General features: G+C 32.3%; 3 protein-coding genes across 3 annotated transcripts; all 3 read right to left on the bottom strand.

The window, feature by feature from the left end:
* On the bottom strand, positions 340-2739 carry LOC18594031 (serine carboxypeptidase-like 44). The gene is made up of 10 exons (XM_018124250.1): positions 2508-2739; positions 2277-2381; positions 2101-2193; positions 1922-2014; positions 1625-1710; positions 1220-1519; positions 992-1125; positions 781-879; positions 560-674; positions 340-477 (listed from the first exon to the last, which is right to left on the bottom strand). Exons 1-10 carry the CDS (start codon positions 2737-2739, stop codon positions 340-342), a joined length of 1395 nt encoding a protein of 464 aa, XP_017979739.1.
* LOC18594032 (serine carboxypeptidase-like 44) lies at positions 5437-8080 on the bottom strand. The gene is made up of 10 exons (XM_018124610.1): positions 7779-8080; positions 7554-7658; positions 7372-7464; positions 7199-7291; positions 6935-7020; positions 6518-6817; positions 6290-6423; positions 5956-6054; positions 5673-5787; positions 5437-5588 (listed from the first exon to the last, which is right to left on the bottom strand). The coding sequence occupies exons 1-10, from the start codon at positions 8008-8010 to the stop codon at positions 5451-5453; spliced, it is 1395 nt and encodes a 464-aa protein (XP_017980099.1). The 5' UTR covers positions 8011-8080; the 3' UTR covers positions 5437-5450.
* LOC108662979 (protein DETOXIFICATION 18-like) lies at positions 8902-11716 on the bottom strand. The gene is made up of 7 exons (XM_018125218.1): positions 11450-11716; positions 10241-10785; positions 10028-10114; positions 9676-9732; positions 9355-9593; positions 9154-9272; positions 8902-9046 (listed from the first exon to the last, which is right to left on the bottom strand). The coding sequence occupies exons 1-7, from the start codon at positions 11714-11716 to the stop codon at positions 8951-8953; spliced, it is 1410 nt and encodes a 469-aa protein (XP_017980707.1). The 3' UTR covers positions 8902-8950.

The following is an 18801-nucleotide window of genomic DNA, read 5'->3' on the forward strand; positions in this document are numbered from 1 at the left end:
AAATATTTGAATATATTTTTTGGGACTTGAATTTGCTAATGGAGACACTAAATCTTGTAGAAAGACCCAGATATTTCATACTACGGAATATTTTTATGGTTTCTTGTATGCCTACAAATAAAAGAGTGTTTCAGGTATTTATCATGGATACTGATAAAATGCATAATTATTGAGTATAAATAAAATAGCAACACTAAAATTAAAGAAAAAATGTTTTCTTTTCATAAAATAATGCTATATATCTCATTACAACAAAACATAAAATTACAATCATGTTTTTTTTTTCTTTGGAAGAAGATGAAAGGATGAGACATCAAGGCTTGGCTGAGATTCGCTGTCTCAATGTGATCGATTAAGTACAATATTTGTGAAAATAAATAAAGCTTCAGATGGTTTAGAAAAAGTTACATGATGATTAGCTCCTTTTACAGTCATGTAAGTCAATAAATTACTGTACGAATACATCCAACCTCCACCCTGTCCATTAATCAAACAAATTAATATGATATTACTTAGAAAAAAATGATAAATAAATAATTAAAATGGATAAACCAATAACCTTGTTTTCATGATTCCAAGCTTCATCTTTTGTCAAATTCAATTTCATATCCTTCGCTAACTTGTTTACATGGTTTAAGGTTCCAACCGTTGGTACTATAGCATCTTGGTCTCCACTGTAACATGATATTGGATGGAAAAATAAAATAAAAAAGTCAGCCACAGAATTTCTACTTTAGTTATTTACTAACACTTGTTTTTTTTTTTTTATGTAATACAAACCTGAATATTGTAATAGGAATAGATTGCTGGAGAATTTTTTTCAATGCGGGAATCATGTCAATGTCTTTATCAACATCACTGTATTTAAGACCACTTTTCCTAGTAGATTATGCAGAATTTAAAAGGAGAAAAAAAAAGAGTATAAGCATTAGTTACAAGTCACTGGATTGGATCCTACCATGTGTAAAATTTTATACATAAGAGAACTTACTCAAAACAACCCTTCCATTGATATCCTAAATTGGTTCGATTCCCATGAAAAGCTTTTTGAACTTCCGGAATGTTGAAATAGAAATCTGCCCTGAAAGGAATGCACATATCTACTTCATAGCTAACCTTTGTAACCTACACCAGCAAGAAAAAGATTAATATATAGACTATAAATAAAAAGAAGGGCGAATAAGGTTCACATTAACACCCAAAGAAACAACATGAATACCTCCTTCCCTAACACAAGGTCTTCCCATTTTTCATCACAAGGGTCACGAAGAACATCAAAGCGTCTTGCCTTAGCTACATTAATGGAAGATACAATAAAAGCAGCCATTTCCGCTTTATCCATGGCTTGTTGGCATGATTCAGACCATTTGGTAGCATTATTGGAATAGTTGTCCTCGTCAATTCCATTGCATTCTTTCAAGATTTGTTGGTGCAAGTTAATATTAATCATTCCACGTGACCAAAAAAAATCATATACTGCAAGAGTGTCTAGCTTATTTCGAAGAAGCGGATTCCCCAACTATTTAAAAATAAAAAAATGACTTAAAATTGTTAGAAAAATATTTTACTGAGACAACTAATTAAGCTAAAGGACTTAGAGTGGTTAGATTGAGATTTTTCTTACTGTCAATCCTTTGATGTTGAACTTGAAACTGGTTGATTGTTTGTTGTAATCAAGTAAGGAATTCGCAAAATTGGGTATGAAGTGTCCTAAGAAAAATTAACACTATTATAAGTTAAATGAAATTTATAAAAAGGTTATGCAATGGAAACCAAAAAGAAAAATATGGTTTAGGTGCCATAATCTCTTTTCAATTTTCATTAACCGTTAACTAGTTTTTCATCAAATTCTAAAATAAATTAATCTACCATGAACTTATTTGACTTTGAGATAGAAAAATGCCATGATTATTTTTCAAACCTGCATAGCTTGATCCGCCAAGATATAAATCTCTAGACTTAAAATTTGGGTACTTTTCAAACCATTGGAGTATGAAAGTAAGCAAGTCTTTATCTGTAGAAACAATGAAGGAAAGTTTTACTAAATCTTGACAAAAATAAAAGAAAATAAGAAAAATATTGGTTTGGACATGATCTTACTAGTACTATCATCTCCAACTTCATAGTCGCTGCTTGTGTTTGAGTAGGACCATCCCGCTCCAATAGGGGAATCAATGAATAGGAGATTTGTCACTAAAGTATGTAAATAGCAAAAGTCAATAGATATTAAAACAAATCTATGCGTCAAGTCCCAAGTTACAAGGATAATATTAAACCTTTGATCCAAGAATATGGATTTCTTTGGAGACCATGAGCATTAGCTGTAGTAATGAAAGGACCAACACTTAAAAACCCATCTCCAACTGAACCACAACCTGGTCCTGAACATATAACCATTAAACTTTTTCTTGTCATTTGCCAATACATAGAAATAAATGTTGCTACCTGACATTGATTCATAAGTCTAAAATACAAACCAAACTAAAGAAATAATTCAAAAGCCTAACCTCCAGTTAGCCAGATAGTAAGCGGTAGATTCATTGGATCCTTTTCAGCTTCGACAAAATAATAGAAAAGACTTCTACCAGCCTTTTCATCAATGTCAATGTAGTCAGAAAATTGCCTGAAAGTTACATTTGGCTGTCCGGGCAATTTTTCTATTAGATCATTCATGGGAAATCCATTAACACCACCAACTACGAACAAGAAAAGACCAAGAAGAAATACCCTATTATCCATTTGCAATAGATTGAGATCTTAGAATAAGAGGAGAGAAGAGATTGCAAATATTTGTTTATTCGAATGATTAATTTACAATTTCATAGAGAATATATATATATATATATAGTGATTTCAATTTTCTCTTTTTTAATTGTTTCAATTAAACAAAATATTGTTGGAACAATTCCATGGCTTCCAAGGGTAATAACAACTTTAATTTGCTTATGAGACAAGTAATTTTGATGTTACTTACCTTATTTAAGTGTTCATTGGTTTAGTTTGTTGCAACAAATCAATGTCAGATATAGATGATTACAACACTAACGACATAACTTTTTACTAGAAAAGGATGAGAGCTCAAAAAAAGAAAAATATGTGGAGGGACAAGCTATTTAAGAACAAGAATCTTTTTTTTTTTCAAACAAATTCAGTATAAGCATTAGTTACAGGTCATCACACGTAATGAGCTCAAATCAACTAACAACTCATATTTAACTTACAAAATTTATATAAAACATACAATAGTCCCTTAAAGCCAAGAATAGAATAATGTGATTAAATTAGTCACAAAAACAATATTACATTTGAAAATGTCTCAATTATATTCTTAGTCTCCTAAGGTTACAAAATTGTTTGAAAAGCTATATGCATCCTTAGAAAACATCTTACAAGCTTTCAAATAATGCATTTTCAGCTAAGAAACCAAGAGCAAATATGCCTTGAAGTGTTTACTTGAATATAGGTTGAAGGTAACGAGAAAGTAGTTGGAAAGAAGCATCAAAAAGCTAAGGGAACTTAAAAACACAAGTCCAAAGTCAATCCTAAAGAAGCTCAAGTCGATTTAAAGGCTAAAAGAGTGCAAAACTTGAATATCATAAAGCCCTAGTCGACTAAAAAAGAAGCATAGTCGATCCTATTCCAAAAAGATCAAGAAAATCAAGTTTAGAATAGCCATAGTCGACCTTGAAAAGCTATCTTGTAAAGGTTATCACTTCCTATCAAAAAACATGAATCCTTTGTGGATTGTGACGGTTACCGCTTGATCTCGTAAAAAGCAAGAATCTCTCTGTAGATTGTAAGGGTTATCATTTGATCCTATGAAAAATCAAGAATCCCATTGTGGATTGTGTAAGGGTTATCGCTTCTTGTTAGAAAGCAAGAATCCTTGATAGTGGATTGAAATTCCTTAGTTGCCAAGGAAATGGATATAGGTATCAAAGAGCCGAACCACTATAAATCTCTTGTGTCTCTTTTAATTTTCCGCACTATTATTTATTGCTTGCATTTGTATTAGGATATTAGCTTTACATTGATTTATTGTGTTATACTTAAGAAATTATATTACCTAGATACATTATTTTTGTATTTACTAAGTTATTGTTGAAAAATTGTTTTGACACTAGAAAATAATTTTTGGTGAAAAGTTTCGATTTTGATAAATTAATTTTCAAAGAAATTTTTAATATGTCAATTCATCACCCTCTTGATATATTCCATATTGAGACTTCTACACTAATATCTTCAATATCTCAAAATATGCTCGAACAAAGCCTTTTACTCCCTTTTGGATATCTCAAAATTTTTATTACCTTAACTGATTTCATCTCAATATCAACTGACAGACATATTTACCAAGATACTTGGTCAAGAGCAGTTTCAAGTTTTGTTGGGCAAGTTGGCCATTTCCAATCGTCATTCTCCAACTTAAGGGGAGTTAAATAGAATTAATTTAGAATATTTTATTTTATTTACATCCTTGTATACATTATAGGATATTTTCATTTCTTTATGTAATGATTCCTTATTGTTGTTTTGCTTTACTTGCACTCTAAGAAAGTCTAGGATTAGAATGCGTCCTTATTTATGTTACTTGCATTACAACTAGGTTTAAAATGTATTATCTCTATAAATAGTCTTTTATGTTTCGTTGTTAAACTGAATAGTGTTTTTTTGATTCTATTCTTTTAAGACATTTTATTTTTCATACCTTGCATTAATTCTTTGATGGCCAAGTATGCACATGAAAACCTGACTACATTCCTCCTTTAGAAACAACTAACGTAGAAACAATAACAAGTTCATGCTCTTTTTGATCAACAACTTTCTACATCAACCAGATACATTGAGGAACCTCTTTTGCAGTTGAACTCACTCAATCGGCCATCTAGCAAGCCTTAAATACAAATACATTATGTCAGTGAACATAAATGAGAAAACAGAAGCTCATCACCTTGCATTTTACGCTATTGATTGGCCGCCAGATAGAAAATAATGAAGAAGACGAATTAAGAAGACAATGAAGAAACCAGCTCCATCTTGGATTGCAAGGCAAATAAAAGAGTGTTTCAGATACTGAGAGGGAGGAGACAAAAAAAAGGAGAAAAAGAGCTTTTATACAAAGAGTTTCGAGTAGAATTTTTATATGGAAAAAAACGATGTAGTTTTATCGCAGAAGTTCAAAGGGAAATCTAATCTGTATTTCTTTCCTTTATTTTTTTTTCTTTTTGTCTATTCCAACCATTATTACAGCTTTTATGTATCCTAACAAAATGAATAAAATTTGAGTATAGAATAAAATAGCAACTCTAAAATAAAGAAAATATCTTTGTTCATAAAACAATGCTATTTCATTACTACAAAACATAAAATTACAATGATTTTTTTCCTTTTTCTTTTGGAAGAAAAAGAAAAGAATATCAAACATTAAGGCTTTGTTGAGATTGGCTGACTCAATGCGATCGATTAATTACAATATTTGTGAAGATAAATAAAGCTTCAGATGGTTTTGAAAAAGTCACATGATGATTAGCTCCTTTTACAGTTATCAATGTTAATAAATTGTCGTACGAGTACATCCAACCTCCATCCTGTCCATTAATCAAAAAAAATTAATATAATATTGATTAGGAAAAAAATGATAAATAAATAATTAAAATAAATAAACCAATAACCTTGTTTTCATGATTCCAAGCTTCATCTTTTGTCAAATTCAAATTCATATCCTTGGCTAACTTGTTCACATGGTTTAAGGTTCCAACTGTTGGTACTATAGCATCTTGGTCTCCACTGTAACATGATATTGGATGAAAAAATAAAAGAAAATTAAATAAAAAAGTCAACCACAAAATTTATATTTAATTTATTTACTAAAAGTTGTTTTATTCTCAAGTAAGAAATATATTATACATATATATATATATATTATACATATATATATATATATATTATACAAACCTGAATATTGTAATAGGAATAGACTGTTGGAGAATTTTCTTCAATGCCGGGAGCATGTCAATGTCTTTATCAGCATCGTTGTATTTAAGGCCACTTTTCCTAGTAAATTAAGAAAATATTAAAAGAATAAGAAAAGAGCATAAGCATTAGTTACAAGTCATTGGACTCGCTGAACATAAATCTACTAACTTGTCTTAACAATTATTACTCTCTTTAAAAGAATCAAGATTAAATGTTCGAACATCAACCTCACTTGTACACAACTCATATGTATCCAAAAAGAATTAATATAAATCCCACCATATGCAAAAGTTTAATATATAAGAGAACTTACTCAAAGCAACCCTTCCATTGGTACCCTAAATTGGTTCGATTCCCATGAAAAGCTTTTTGAACTTCCAGAATATTGAAATAGAAATCTGCCCTAAAAGGAATGCACATATCTACTTCATAGCTAACCTTCGTAACCTAAAACAAGAAAAATAGGATTAATCTATAGAATATAACTAAAAAGAAGAGTCAATAAGTTTCACATTAATACACAAAGGAACAAGATGAATACCTCCTTTCCCAACACAAGTTCTTCCCAATTTTCATCACAAGAGGCACGAAGAACATCAAAGCGGCTTGCCTTAGCGGCATTAATGGAAGATACAACAAAAGCAGCAGATTCGGCTTTATTCATGGCTTGTTGGCATGATTCAGACCATTTGGTAGGATTATTGGAATAGTTGTCTTCGTCAATTCCATTGCATTCTTTCAAGATTTGTTGGTGCAAGTTAATATTAATCATCCCACATGACCAAAAGAAATCATATACTGCAAGAGTATCTAGCTTATTTCGAAGAAGCGGATTTCCCAACTGTTTAAAGATAAAAAAAAAAAAAAAAAAAAGACATGAAATTGTTAAGAAAATATTTCATTGACACAACTAATTAAGCAAAAGAATTTAGAGTGGTTAGATCGAGTTTCTTCTTACTGCCAATCCTTTGATGTTGAACTTGAAATTGTTTGATTGTTTGTTGTAATCAAGTAAAGCATTAGCAAAATTGGGTATGAAGTGTCCTGAACAAAACACAAAACTATTATAAGTTAAATGAAATATGTTTTTAGGGACTATAATTTCTTTTCATTTTTCATTAACGTTATTTAATTCTTCATCAAAGTCTAAAATCAATTAACCTAGCTGCACTGAACTTATTTGACTTTGAGATGGAAAAATAAAATGATTATTTTTTTGAACCTGCATAGCTTGATCCCCCAAGATATAAATCTCTAGACTTAAAATTTGGATACTTTTCAAACCATTGGAGTATGAACGCAAGTAGGTCATTATCTGTAAGAAACAATAAAGGAAAGTTTTACCAAATATGAATAAAAAAAATAAAGAAGATATTGGGTTAAACATGATCTTACTAGTACTATCATCTCCAACTTCATAGTCGCTGCTTGTATTTGAGTAGGACCATCCCGCTCCAACAGGGGAATCAATGAATAGGAGATTTGACACTAAAATATGTAAACAGCAAAAGTCAAAAGATACTCAAACAAATCTATACATCAAGTCCCAAGTCACAAGCATGAAAAAAAAAATCAACCTTTGATCCAAGAATATAAATTTCTTTGGAGACCATGAGCATTTGCAGTAGTAATGAAAGGACCAACACTTAAAAATCCATCTCCAACTGAACCACAGCCTGGTCCTGAATATATAACAAATTTTAAACATTTTTTGTCATAATACGTAGAAATAAATGTTGCTACCTAACATTGATTCATCAGTTTGAAATCAAAACCAAAATAGAGTAATTCAAAAGCCTAACCTCCAGTTAGCCAGATTGTGAGGGGTTGATTCATCGGATCATTTTCAGTTTCAACAAAATAATAGAACAGACTTCTACCTACTTTTCCATCAACATCAATGTACCCAGAAAATTGCCTAAAAGTAACATTTGGCTGTCCAGGCAATTTTTCTATTAGATCATTCATGGGAAATCCATTAACACCACCAAGTGCGAACAAGAAAAGGCCAACAAAGACTACCCTGTTATCCATTTACAATAGATAAAAATCTTCGAATAATAGGAGAGAAGAGATAGCGAATGTTTGCTTATTTGATTGAGTAATTTACAATTTCATAGAGAATATATATATATATATAGTGGTTTTGATTTCTTTTTTTTTTTTGTTATAATTAAACAAAATATTGTTGGAACAATACCATGGCTTCTAAGGCTAATAACTTTAATTGGCCTTTGAGACAAGTAATTTTGATGTTACTATAGCTTATTTAAGTGTTCATTGGTTTAGTTTGTTGCAACAAATCAATCTCAGATACAGAGGAGTACAACACTATCAACATAACTTTTTATGAGAAAAAGATGACAGCTCAATAAAAGGAAAATATATGTGGAGTGACAAGCTATCTAGAAACAAGAACCTTTTTTGTTTTTCTAAATATAAGAAGTGGCTTGTGTAAGCAATACAAGAATCACCTGTTTGGTTTTTATGACATTCTTAACTAGTAATCTTTATTAATATTTAAAGATTATCATTTAAGTTTTGTTTGATTGATATTTTTATTCATTTACTTTTTATAAAAAATAAAAACAAAAGACAAATATATCAATTAAACTAAGATAATCTTAGTGCATATATTTGATCCCTAAAATAATTGTGCTTGGCTGTTGCGTAAAGAAGATTAACTCTAGGATTTATTAACCTTTCTTTTCCCGAAGGGTAAGTGACAAGCCCAAGAATTGTGTAAATAAATAAATCTATATAATAACTTGATCTTGTAACCTTCGATCAACTTAACAACTAGTTTAACTTTGTCAAATTTTGGCCCATATCAACTTTATATTACATATAATATATATATATTAGTTTATAATTATGCATGATCCATGAGAAAAATAATTTAATTTTTATTAATACTCTCAATGATCCAACAAAAATTGCATATGCAATTGCCAGTTTCCTTATCATTTTCTGCTTAAAGCTCAACTGCAGTCCATTTTCTGTACAACGTAATGAACGATAGGGCACCAGCTTGGCAGGAAAGGCCGCATATTAAGCCTATCCACAAACCCTGAAGAACGATAAAGCATAAAAGGGAATCCCAAGGAAGATTAATTAACAGCAGAACTATGGAATGTAATTAACTACTTGAAAAAAGAATTGTATATATTCTTTCACCTTAGCATAAAGCTTAAACTTAAATCCAAGAAGGCCCGCAATTGGCATTCCAATGAAATAGAAAGTTCCCAAGTTAGCCCACACTGCCAAGAGCTGCCAACCACTTCCTCTGGCCACCCCTGCAACATCAAAAATTAGAATCATTAACTTCAATCTGCAAAAAAATTTATGACAAAAATGTTGGTTGGTGGTACTTCAAACCTGATAAGACTCCCTGAAAAGAATCAATTGTTATTGAGATCAAAAGCAGGGGTGTCATTGACCCAAATTTCTTTATAATTATAGAGCTGTTACTAAAGAAACCAGCCCAGATATTATGACCAAATGCTAAAGCAAGGACAACTGCAAGAGCTAGAAGGACAGAAAGCTTGAGTGTGACAGCCACGGCATTCTTAGCCCGAGTAGGATGTCCAGCTCCCAACTCATTTGAAACCCTTGTGCTGTAAAATGTTTTTGCTTTTCTGAGTATTTATAATCTTAGAGATTTATAAACGAATGGTAGAAGATACTCAACAAACTAACCTTGCTGCAGCACTAAGGCCATAAGTAATCATGTAGGCAATGGCTTCTGTATTCACGCTTATCACCAAAAAAAAAAAACCACGTCAATCTTCAAAATGATTAAAATAAAGGGAATAACCAACCAATACACTGTCTAACATGGACTCTTCAATTTACCCTAATTTATTTGTCTTCCTTTTTCTTTTTTTTTTGAACACTTTATTATTCATAGGGGTATCGACACTTGTATTCCAAAAATTAATGTATAAAACATTTGTCAAAAACATGATGTATCCGTGTCTGATACCCTATCCTAATTCCATATAACATAGTATAGTCAATACATATTTGAAAACTATAGTGCCAAGCTTACCACATTGCAATCAATGAAGTAGTAACTTCTGAATTAGGCATCAAGCCTGCTAACAACACAAGAAGCTCGAACGCCCAGTACTCCAAACTGGCAAAAAGAGTAGCAAGGTTTCAAGTTTATAAGAATCCTTCTGTCAGGATGTTATTTTGCTACTCATGTTATCAGAAATGATACAGTGAGAGAAAAAATTTGATCAAATTTTCGAAAACTCACCAAACCATTGCTGCAGAAGCGAGGGCTAATTTCAGGTTTGTGAGAATGTACCAAAATGATTCAAACGACAATCCTTGCCATGTTCGCTCGAATTTCTTGGAAAAGAACACATAAACAGCTAGCAAAAGAAGTGAAATCCATAGTGAAAGTGAAGCTGCTAATGGAGCTCCTCTGAAACCAAGATCTGTCCGATTGACCAAAGAGTAAACAATTCCGAAATGAATGCCCAATGGAAGGACCGAGAACCAGACCAGGGGCAGTACAATGCTTTGTGTCTGAAGAAATCTCAAAATGTTTTGCACGAAGCCGTATGCAAATAAACCTGGAATGAGATACCTAATGTACGAGGCTGCAGTTTTTGAAATTTGAGCATCTTGTCGGAGCAAGACAAGTATCGGCTCGGTGTAGAACCATAAGATTGAAATGAAAACAGAGAACAGGAAAGAAATGATGCAGGATGCCTGGAGGTAAATTCCCAACATTCTGTATATTTTTGCACCAAATCGTTGACCACAAAGGGTCTCTAGTGCTCCACTTAATCCTGTCTAAAACAAGAACAGGGGAAAGATCAAAACTTCAAACAGTAAATGCTAGACTAAAAATTGACCAAAAAATTAAACCCTTGGTCCAGAATGGAAGGATTGTTGAATGTAGAAATTAAGCTGCAAAAAATGAAAAGAGTAGCCAAGGACAAAAAGACAAAAGATTACGCTCCAACGGACAATTTACCCGAAGTTGTTCACTTTAGTGATCCTACTATGATTTAATCTAACTATTCCCTTTAATTACTATTGCAATTTGTGCAATCAAGTAAAATTTTTAGTAGCAGAGTTAGCTTGCATTTGTCAACTTTGTGACAGAGGCGCAGAGCTATGGCATCGAATTTGAACAGATAAAACAATTATGCCATAGAATTCTACTGTCCAGCGATAGCCCTTAAGCCAAGAGAGAAAAAAGAAGAGATGTGCTACAAGAGAGGGAGAGTAATAGAAAATTAATTTATGATACTGTCCTTAGCTATATAAGAAGACAACCACACATGGTTCAGTCGTTGGCAAAGGTTGGTTGGGAATTTCTCTTGCTTTGTCCGTTTGGGTTGAAGCAGCTAATTTGAAAAATGTTTGCAAGCTCGGTTTGTGTGGGTCAGCCAATCCTAAATTAAAGAAACAAACATATAATCGTTTATTTAAATATGAAAAGAAATCTAACCATGAAAGCTAAACCGGTGACTGTGGCCCAAGAATTAGCAAGTGTTGCTCCAGCAAGCTCAAGCTCCCCAAGGTGTCCAGCAAACATGACAGACACCATAGTTATGGAAAAATAGGAAACATTAGTAAGAATCATTGGGAGTGAGAAGAGAACTTGATTCTTGGCCTCTTCCAAGTCCAATACTTTCTTCCACCACCTTCTTTGATCATGCTCATTTGCCTCTGACAACGAAGCAGCTGTATCTAAACTTGTGTTTGATGATGACATCTTCTTCTTTGGTAGCTCCCAATCAAAATAATTTAAAAAAAAAACAATTTGATCTTATCAATGGAGAAGCAAATTTTAATTACAATTCAAAAATTAATGATGCACGCGAATGAATTAAAATTGCCATCCAACAGATTAAAGACACTCGCCAGGAAGGGGGTAACACTAGGAGCAGCAAAGGGGGGTCTCACGTTGTCGCGTAAGAGCCCTTCTGCGGGGGATCGGAGGGGAAAAGGACTTCAATGTTTAGGGTGGAAGGAAGTTACTGTCGCCTGGCAGAACCTTTCCATGCAATCTTTATTCCAGGCTCGTTTTAAATACTAAGCTGCTGATCAGTATTTTTCAACAACGTTGCCAGCACAGGTTTTGGTTTCTGTTTGATGATCTTCTTTAAAAGCTATGAGTCTATTAGGGGGAACTCTTTTGGGTTAGCTGCCAATCGCTTTTTGAGCAGCCTTTTAACGTAAACGTATAGCTCTTTTACACCGAATCCAGCATAAGAAGTCTTTTATCATCAAAATTCAAGATTTTTATGACATACTAACTCTTATCTATTACTAAAATTCACTTTTCTTAAAAAAATCAAATTAAAAATAAAAAACAATCAAACAAATGAAATTAATTTTATATGAAATACGTGGAAGAGAAGTTAAAAAGTATTAGTAACATAAGTGATATTTTAACTAATTATAATATAAAAATTTAAATGTTAATAAAAGAAAAGAAAGGAAGACTCAATTGAAAGTAAAAAAAATGAAAATGAAAGAAAGGAGAAATGAGGGGGTTTAGGGTTTAGGGGGGGGACAACGTTGTGTTGACCGCCGACCACCCGAGCCTCCCCTCATTGCGTTTCCTTCTTTCCTTAAGTTCTCCTTCAATTCTTTCTCCCACATAGTTAATCACGCTCCCCCCTTGTAATTAACACCGAGCACAATTCATTCTCCCTTGTATGTTTCTTTTCCTTTCTTCAAGCACACGTGGTCCTTGCATGTTTCTTTTCCTTTCTTCAAGGGCAGGTGGTGCTTGCATGTAATTTATTGCATATTTTCTTTTCCTCTCAAAGCTACACATGGAGTTCCTTTCGTATTTTCTTTTCTTCTCAAAGCCACACGTGGTGTTCCTTTCATGAACGTGGAGTTCCTTCCATAGTTTTCTTCGCAAAACCTCACATTCTCATAGGTTAAGGCACCATCCAACATTGTTCTGCCACGGGTTGCTACTTCACGGCATATTACCATATAATTCTTCACGCCTAGAAGCCAAACTCATTTCTTAGCCTCGGGTAACTTGGAAAAAATGAAAACCATAAGAAAAGAATTAGGCTCCCCCATTCCATGGTAGCCTCAGGTAGCAAGGGAACCATAAGAAAAAAATTTTATATTAATTTAAACTCCCATTGTCCATCGAAGGTAAAGACTCGCTGTTGAGGTTATGGTTGAAGTTGTGTATCGAAATTGAAAGATTTCTAGTTAAATTTTATTGTCGAGGCCGAACAATTAATTGTGAAATTGTGCTAATTCAAATTGTGTAACTGATGGTGGATTTGGTTGTGATAGGTCTTGTTGAAAGGCCAAAGATAATAAGTTGTGCAATAACTTGGTAGTTTGGAGGCTAGAGAAAAATTCTCTTGCCACGGTAAACAGTTACAACGTTTTAAAATTAGACTTGAGAATAGTCGTAAGCCTCTAATGTAATTTGAAGCTAAAAAATTATGTTAGAAATTAATTGTGTAATTTGTTGCCTTTGGTCCCATTAATTATAGCTCTGAGGATTTATAGTTAGAGGAGCTAAGTTAGGTGGCTTTAGAATTTTGATTGGTGACATACCAGGGGACTTGCATTAAAATATTTTGATAAGGCAAGCATGAAAAATATTTATTCAAAAAATACATGTGCCTTGAGAATATTTTCTCATGTTTTAATAAATAAAGTTGGGCACATGTGAATGTATTTAAGTTTTAAAATGCATGCATTGAGAACAAGCTTTTCAAATTCAATAATGTGATGATGCTATACCGTGTAATGCACTACAAAAAAACTTACAATTATCGAAGAATAAGGTTACCATTAGTACTGATGGAATCAATTTCATCGATAAACAGTGATGTGAAAGACTAACAGATGGCATGAAGTTTACCAACGGAATTATTTCGTTGGTAATGGTTTCACTGACGGAATTTACTCACCAACGTGCCGATAGATGGCCTGGTTGGTAATGTGGTAAGATTGCAAATCGAATTACTGACAGAAATTCAATCATCAATCTCATTTAAAACTTATTAAGTTTATCGACGGATTTATTGATAGAAATTTCCATCGGTAAGATTAATTAAAAAGTCGAGCGCCCTTCTTTCCCTCCATTTACTCCTAGCTCCCTTTTCCACTCCCTCAACTCTTTATCCCTCCCACTCATGCCTGTCACCATGCCGCACCACGCCTCCACCCGTCCGACCTAGCCCCTCTAGCTATTCATCCGTCCAACCCAACCCTGACCCCTCGCCCACAGCTTCACCAGAGCTGCTGCTTGTGGTTTTACACCTACCGCCCGTCGCACTGCCCCTTCAGCCATTCAATTTGACTGGCTTTGCTACCCATTTTGCTCTGGCCGGGGGTAGTGTGGAAGCTTAGAGGGTAAGCTTCCTTCCATTCCTATTTCTATATGTTTGATTTGAATATTTGAGGTTTTTAATTTGTTGTTGCTATTTAGTGTTTTGTTGTTTTGATTTGATTTATTTAGGGTTTAGTGAACAATCTGTTGGTCATTTGATTGTGGGTCATTTCCTTTTAGTTGGTGAAATATTTGAAGATTGTGGGTTAATATGAAGATTGTCGTTGATTGAAAATTTTTATTAGGTTATTTTCTTGAACAATTTTTTAACAACTTAATTAGTCATAGGAAAATTCTATTAGGTTATTTAGCTGTTGGCAACAACTTAGTCAGATGAAAATTAGGGTTTAGTAATATTATATAATATTATATTTATTTAAATTAGGAATTAGGGTTTATGGAAATAATTACATAATTTATAATTAGTAAGAAGAATCATGTATTGGTTATTAATCAATTAATTAAATCAGTTGATTTAGTAAAATTTAAGATTCAGTTATATTAATTAAAATTTTATTAAATTAATTAAATAACTAAACTAATCAATTGACAAAATGTTTTACTTATTAAGCACTTAACTAAATTAGTAATATTATTTAATTTTAAACATATTTAGGGTAATTAAATTAAGATGTTAATGAGTAAATTAAATAATTTATTTGGGGTTTGTAATGTTAATTAAATAAGTAATATTATATAATATTATATTTATTTAAATTAAGGTTTTATTAAATTAATTACATAAATTAAGTAATTAAAAAGAATCATGTATTAATTAGTAATTAAGTACTTAATTAGAATAGTGAATTTAGTAAAATTTATAATTATTTAAATTAATTATGATTTTATTAAGTTAATTAAATTTATAATTATTTAAATTAATTAGAGTTTTAGTAATTAAGTAATTAATTAAATTAGCAATATTATTTAATTTGATAAATATTTCAATTAATGAAGGTATAAGGAGTTAATTAAATAATGTAATGTGTTATAAGTAATTAAGAAATTAATTCAGATAGTAATATTATATAATATTATATTTTTTAAATTAATTCAGGTTTTATTAAATTAATTAAATAATATGACAAATATTAAATTAAGTAAGATTTTAGGGTATTTTATATAATCATAACAAATAAAATTTTTATAATTCTACTATTGAAGTTTGTTTCCATTTTTGATTGATGTTTGTGTTAACATGTACTAATGGACGACATTATATGTCTATTATAATATTTTTCTCAGAATGGAGCGAGATAGGTGTCGGATGTATTCCCAAGTAAATTCAAATGGATATCTTAAGATAAAATTTATGAATGGCATAGATAAATTTATTTCATTTGCATTCAATCAACCAAGATATGTGACTAAAAATAAGATTAGATATCCTTACTCCTGGTGTATAAATATCAAGTTCTTAGTTGCTAATAAGGTTCAGGAACATCTATTTTATAAAAGGTTTACCTGTGCTTATACAATGTGGGATGCACATGGTGAATCATTCCATGCCAAGTTCGACTACTCTAATCGAAACCCCCATTTTGGACGCTACTATTGTGTCCAATAACATGTCGCAAGCTAAAAGCCTAGGATCGAGTCTTGGCTTGCCCACTCCAACTCATCCAGATCGACGGATACTTCTACATCCTCTCAGAGGAGGTAATTTCCTCTACTCTAAGTTATATCATTATATGCAATGAATTTAGTTAATTTATTCATGTGTTTTACTAATAATAAGTCTATTTTGTAGTACTTTTGAGAAAACTAGCATCACTTCAATAAACTTTAGCCAACATGGAGGCAGGCTCCTCAGGAGCATAAGGATAACATGTGGCATAAATTTAAAGTAACATGTGGCGTATTAGTGTATATCTATCATAATTTCTTATACTAATATATATTTTTCTTAAATGTAGGAATCTTTTACACGAGTTGCTATAGTTGTAACAGAGGTCCGATCTATATGGAAGAAGATTGGCAAAGATCGCCTCAAGGATCTATTAGCGGATAAGCGCGACAAGGCCAAGAGGGACACAGACGGCCTTGACGTCGATCTCCTATTGATGAAGGGTAAGGAGCAAACTTGAATCACTGTTGAAGTATGGGACCAGCTAGTTGATAATGTATGGTCCAAGCTTGAGTGGTAGTCACACTCACACAAAGCCAAGCAAAATTGCTTGACAAAGAAGGACAGCAGCGTAGCAAAACATACATGTGGTTTTTTGCCTTTCGCCCTACACTAAAAGAGGATGGTATGTGCTTTTATTATAATACTACAAAAATTATTCACTTTAATAATACAATTCTTTATGTTGTTAACAATTCTTTATGTATTTTATTCTAATTGTCTTTTTATTATTACAGTCCGAATAAAAGCAGCGATAGGTGACATTCTCTAAGCTCTTCAAATGTACTCACAAGCAATAAAAAGGTACCAGAGAATTTGTAGACAACAAGTCTAAGACTGTCTGTGTAAGTAATACGTGTGTTAATATATATATTTGATATATATGTTGCTTATCGATTAAATAACTTAATAATTTTAATTGCTTATCTATTTGTAGGAATCATACACTTCAACTTTATCACGGAAGTATGGTGAAGAGACGTCGATCCAACCAAAGTTTAGTCTTGAGGCATGGATCGAGGCTATTAGAGGACCCAACAATACTCAAACCCACATCTACGGATTTGGCACCAGAGTCTCCATTTCGAGACTTCTAACTCCAACAGCGACGTTTGAGTCTGCTTGTGGTCCTAACATTACATAACCTCCTCCGCCTCCCGCACTTAAGCCCAAGGGAGAGGGTTATCGACAATTGTTTAGTAACATCAATACCTTGATGATGTCGATGGGCATAATTAATAAGTTATTGGAGGTCATGTAACGACCCAAGTCGAAGCACTAGCCTAACAATTTTTCATACCTAAACCACGTGGCCCTCAAAAGCTCAAGCTTAAGTTGCTAGTAGTAATAAACTTAGATTATTATATAGATCTTAACAATCACATTCACATTAGATGTGGAATGTGGGATATCGCAATCTCACCCACTCAAATCCTTGATGTCCTCATCAAGGCCACACATCATATCACAATCAAGGCCCATTTCACAAGATCAAGATCTCATCAGTGCAATGTGAAAGACCACATCGAGCTAGCGCATATTCTGATACCATTTATAATGGCACAAGTCCAAGCACTGGAATAGCAACTTTTTAGGCCTAAACCACATGGCCCTTGGTGCCCATCATGCCACCAGAACAATACTGGATTTGAATTAAAGTTAAGAAAACACAAAATAATTTAGAGTTTTTGTGCCTAAACTATGAAAATACAATGTTAATCATACCTTAATCAGAAATTCCTTGAATACTTTTCCCTTTTCTCTATCTTCTTCTTCTTCTCCTTCTTCTGACTATCTTTTTCTTAAGCTTGATGATATAAGACTAAGTTAACTTCTACTGATTTTTTTTTCAACTAATTGCTTTTCTTTGAATGATGCTGAGATAAAACTGATTGCTTTTCTTTTTAAAACATGATAAGATTAACTAACTACTTTTTTTAAAATGTGCTAAGATAAAATTGATTGATTTTCTTTTTAAAATATGATAAGGTAAAACTAATTGATTTTCTTTTTAAATGGATAATGTAATCTGATACCAATTAAAATATGTGCACTCTATTTTCTAAAAGGTCCTTTCTTCTTTTCTCTTTTTATTAATAACCCCAAGGCTATATCTACAATTATCCAACAAAACAATATATTTTTTTGTGAGGGGTATTACAAGTCATTGTAACTAGGTTATCACCTTCAAACGCCTCTAGATCTTCCTTATCATAGTCGTCAGGTCCACCATAATAGCAACAGCAGCTACTCACCCCCCTTTAGTGAGCTTTGTATTAGAAACTTATTTGGATTATTATCATATGTTTACAATGGACTTTTTTTTATTAATTATAATTTGTATTACATTTTCATATTTTTATATGAATATATGTTTGCTATATATTTACTTTATCAATAACAGCATCATATAATAATTTTATTACAAATAGAATAAAATTTAATTTTCCAAAAAATTGATTTTATAATTATTACTGATGAAATTCATCCATTATTGACGGAGTTCATCAGTTACCAACGAAATGATCAACAAAATTCATCCATTACCGATGAAGTTTATACAAAATACCGACAAAATACCAACAGATTATAAGCAATTGCCAACGAATACGTCTTGTAAGCTTCAAGGCCGACTTCGTCAACTATCCATTAGCAATTCCATCAGTAATTATAGACGAAATTACCGACGGATTTATTTTGTCAGGGATTACCGAGGGAAATGATCAGCCGAATTTCCCCTATTACTGACGAAAGACTGACCTACGAATCCGAGCCTTTGCTAACAAACATCCTGATGAAATATTCCGTCATCAATAGATTTGCCATTACAAATCATAGTATTTTTGATCGA

The sequence above is a fragment of the Theobroma cacao genome, chromosome 7 (genome assembly GCF_000208745.1).
Source record: "Theobroma cacao cultivar B97-61/B2 chromosome 7, Criollo_cocoa_genome_V2, whole genome shotgun sequence".
Taxonomy (NCBI): Eukaryota; Viridiplantae; Streptophyta; class Magnoliopsida; order Malvales; family Malvaceae; genus Theobroma; species Theobroma cacao.

Coding starts and splice junctions, on each gene's coding strand:
- LOC108662979 (XM_018125218.1), bottom strand. CDS start 11,716: ATGTCATCATCAAACACAAGTTTAGATACAGCTGCTTCGTTGTCAGAG. Junction 9,733..10,027: donor ACTTCATTGATTGCAATGTG/GTAAGCTTGGCA, acceptor TTTGGTGATAAG/CGTGAATACAGAAGCCATTG. Junction 9,047..9,153: donor AGTTTAAGCTTTATGCTAAG/GTGAAAGAATAT, acceptor ATCGTTCTTCAG/GGTTTGTGGATAGGCTTAAT.
- LOC18594031 (XM_018124250.1), bottom strand. CDS start 2,739: ATGGATAATAGGGTATTTCTTCTTGGTCTTTTCTTGTTCGTAGTTGGT. Junction 1,126..1,219: donor ACCTTGTGTTAGGGAAGGAG/GTATTCATGTTG, acceptor TTGCTGGTGTAG/GTTACAAAGGTTAGCTATGA. Junction 880..991: donor CAATGGAAGGGTTGTTTTGA/GTAAGTTCTCTT, acceptor ATAATCTACTAG/GAAAAGTGGTCTTAAATACA.
- LOC18594032 (XM_018124610.1), bottom strand. CDS start 8,010: ATGGATAACAGGGTAGTCTTTGTTGGCCTTTTCTTGTTCGCACTTGGT. Junction 5,788..5,955: donor ATTCCTATTACAATATTCAG/GTTTGTATAATA, acceptor ATCATGTTACAG/TGGAGACCAAGATGCTATAG. Junction 5,589..5,672: donor CTTGGAATCATGAAAACAAG/GTTATTGGTTTA, acceptor ATTAATGGACAG/GATGGAGGTTGGATGTACTC.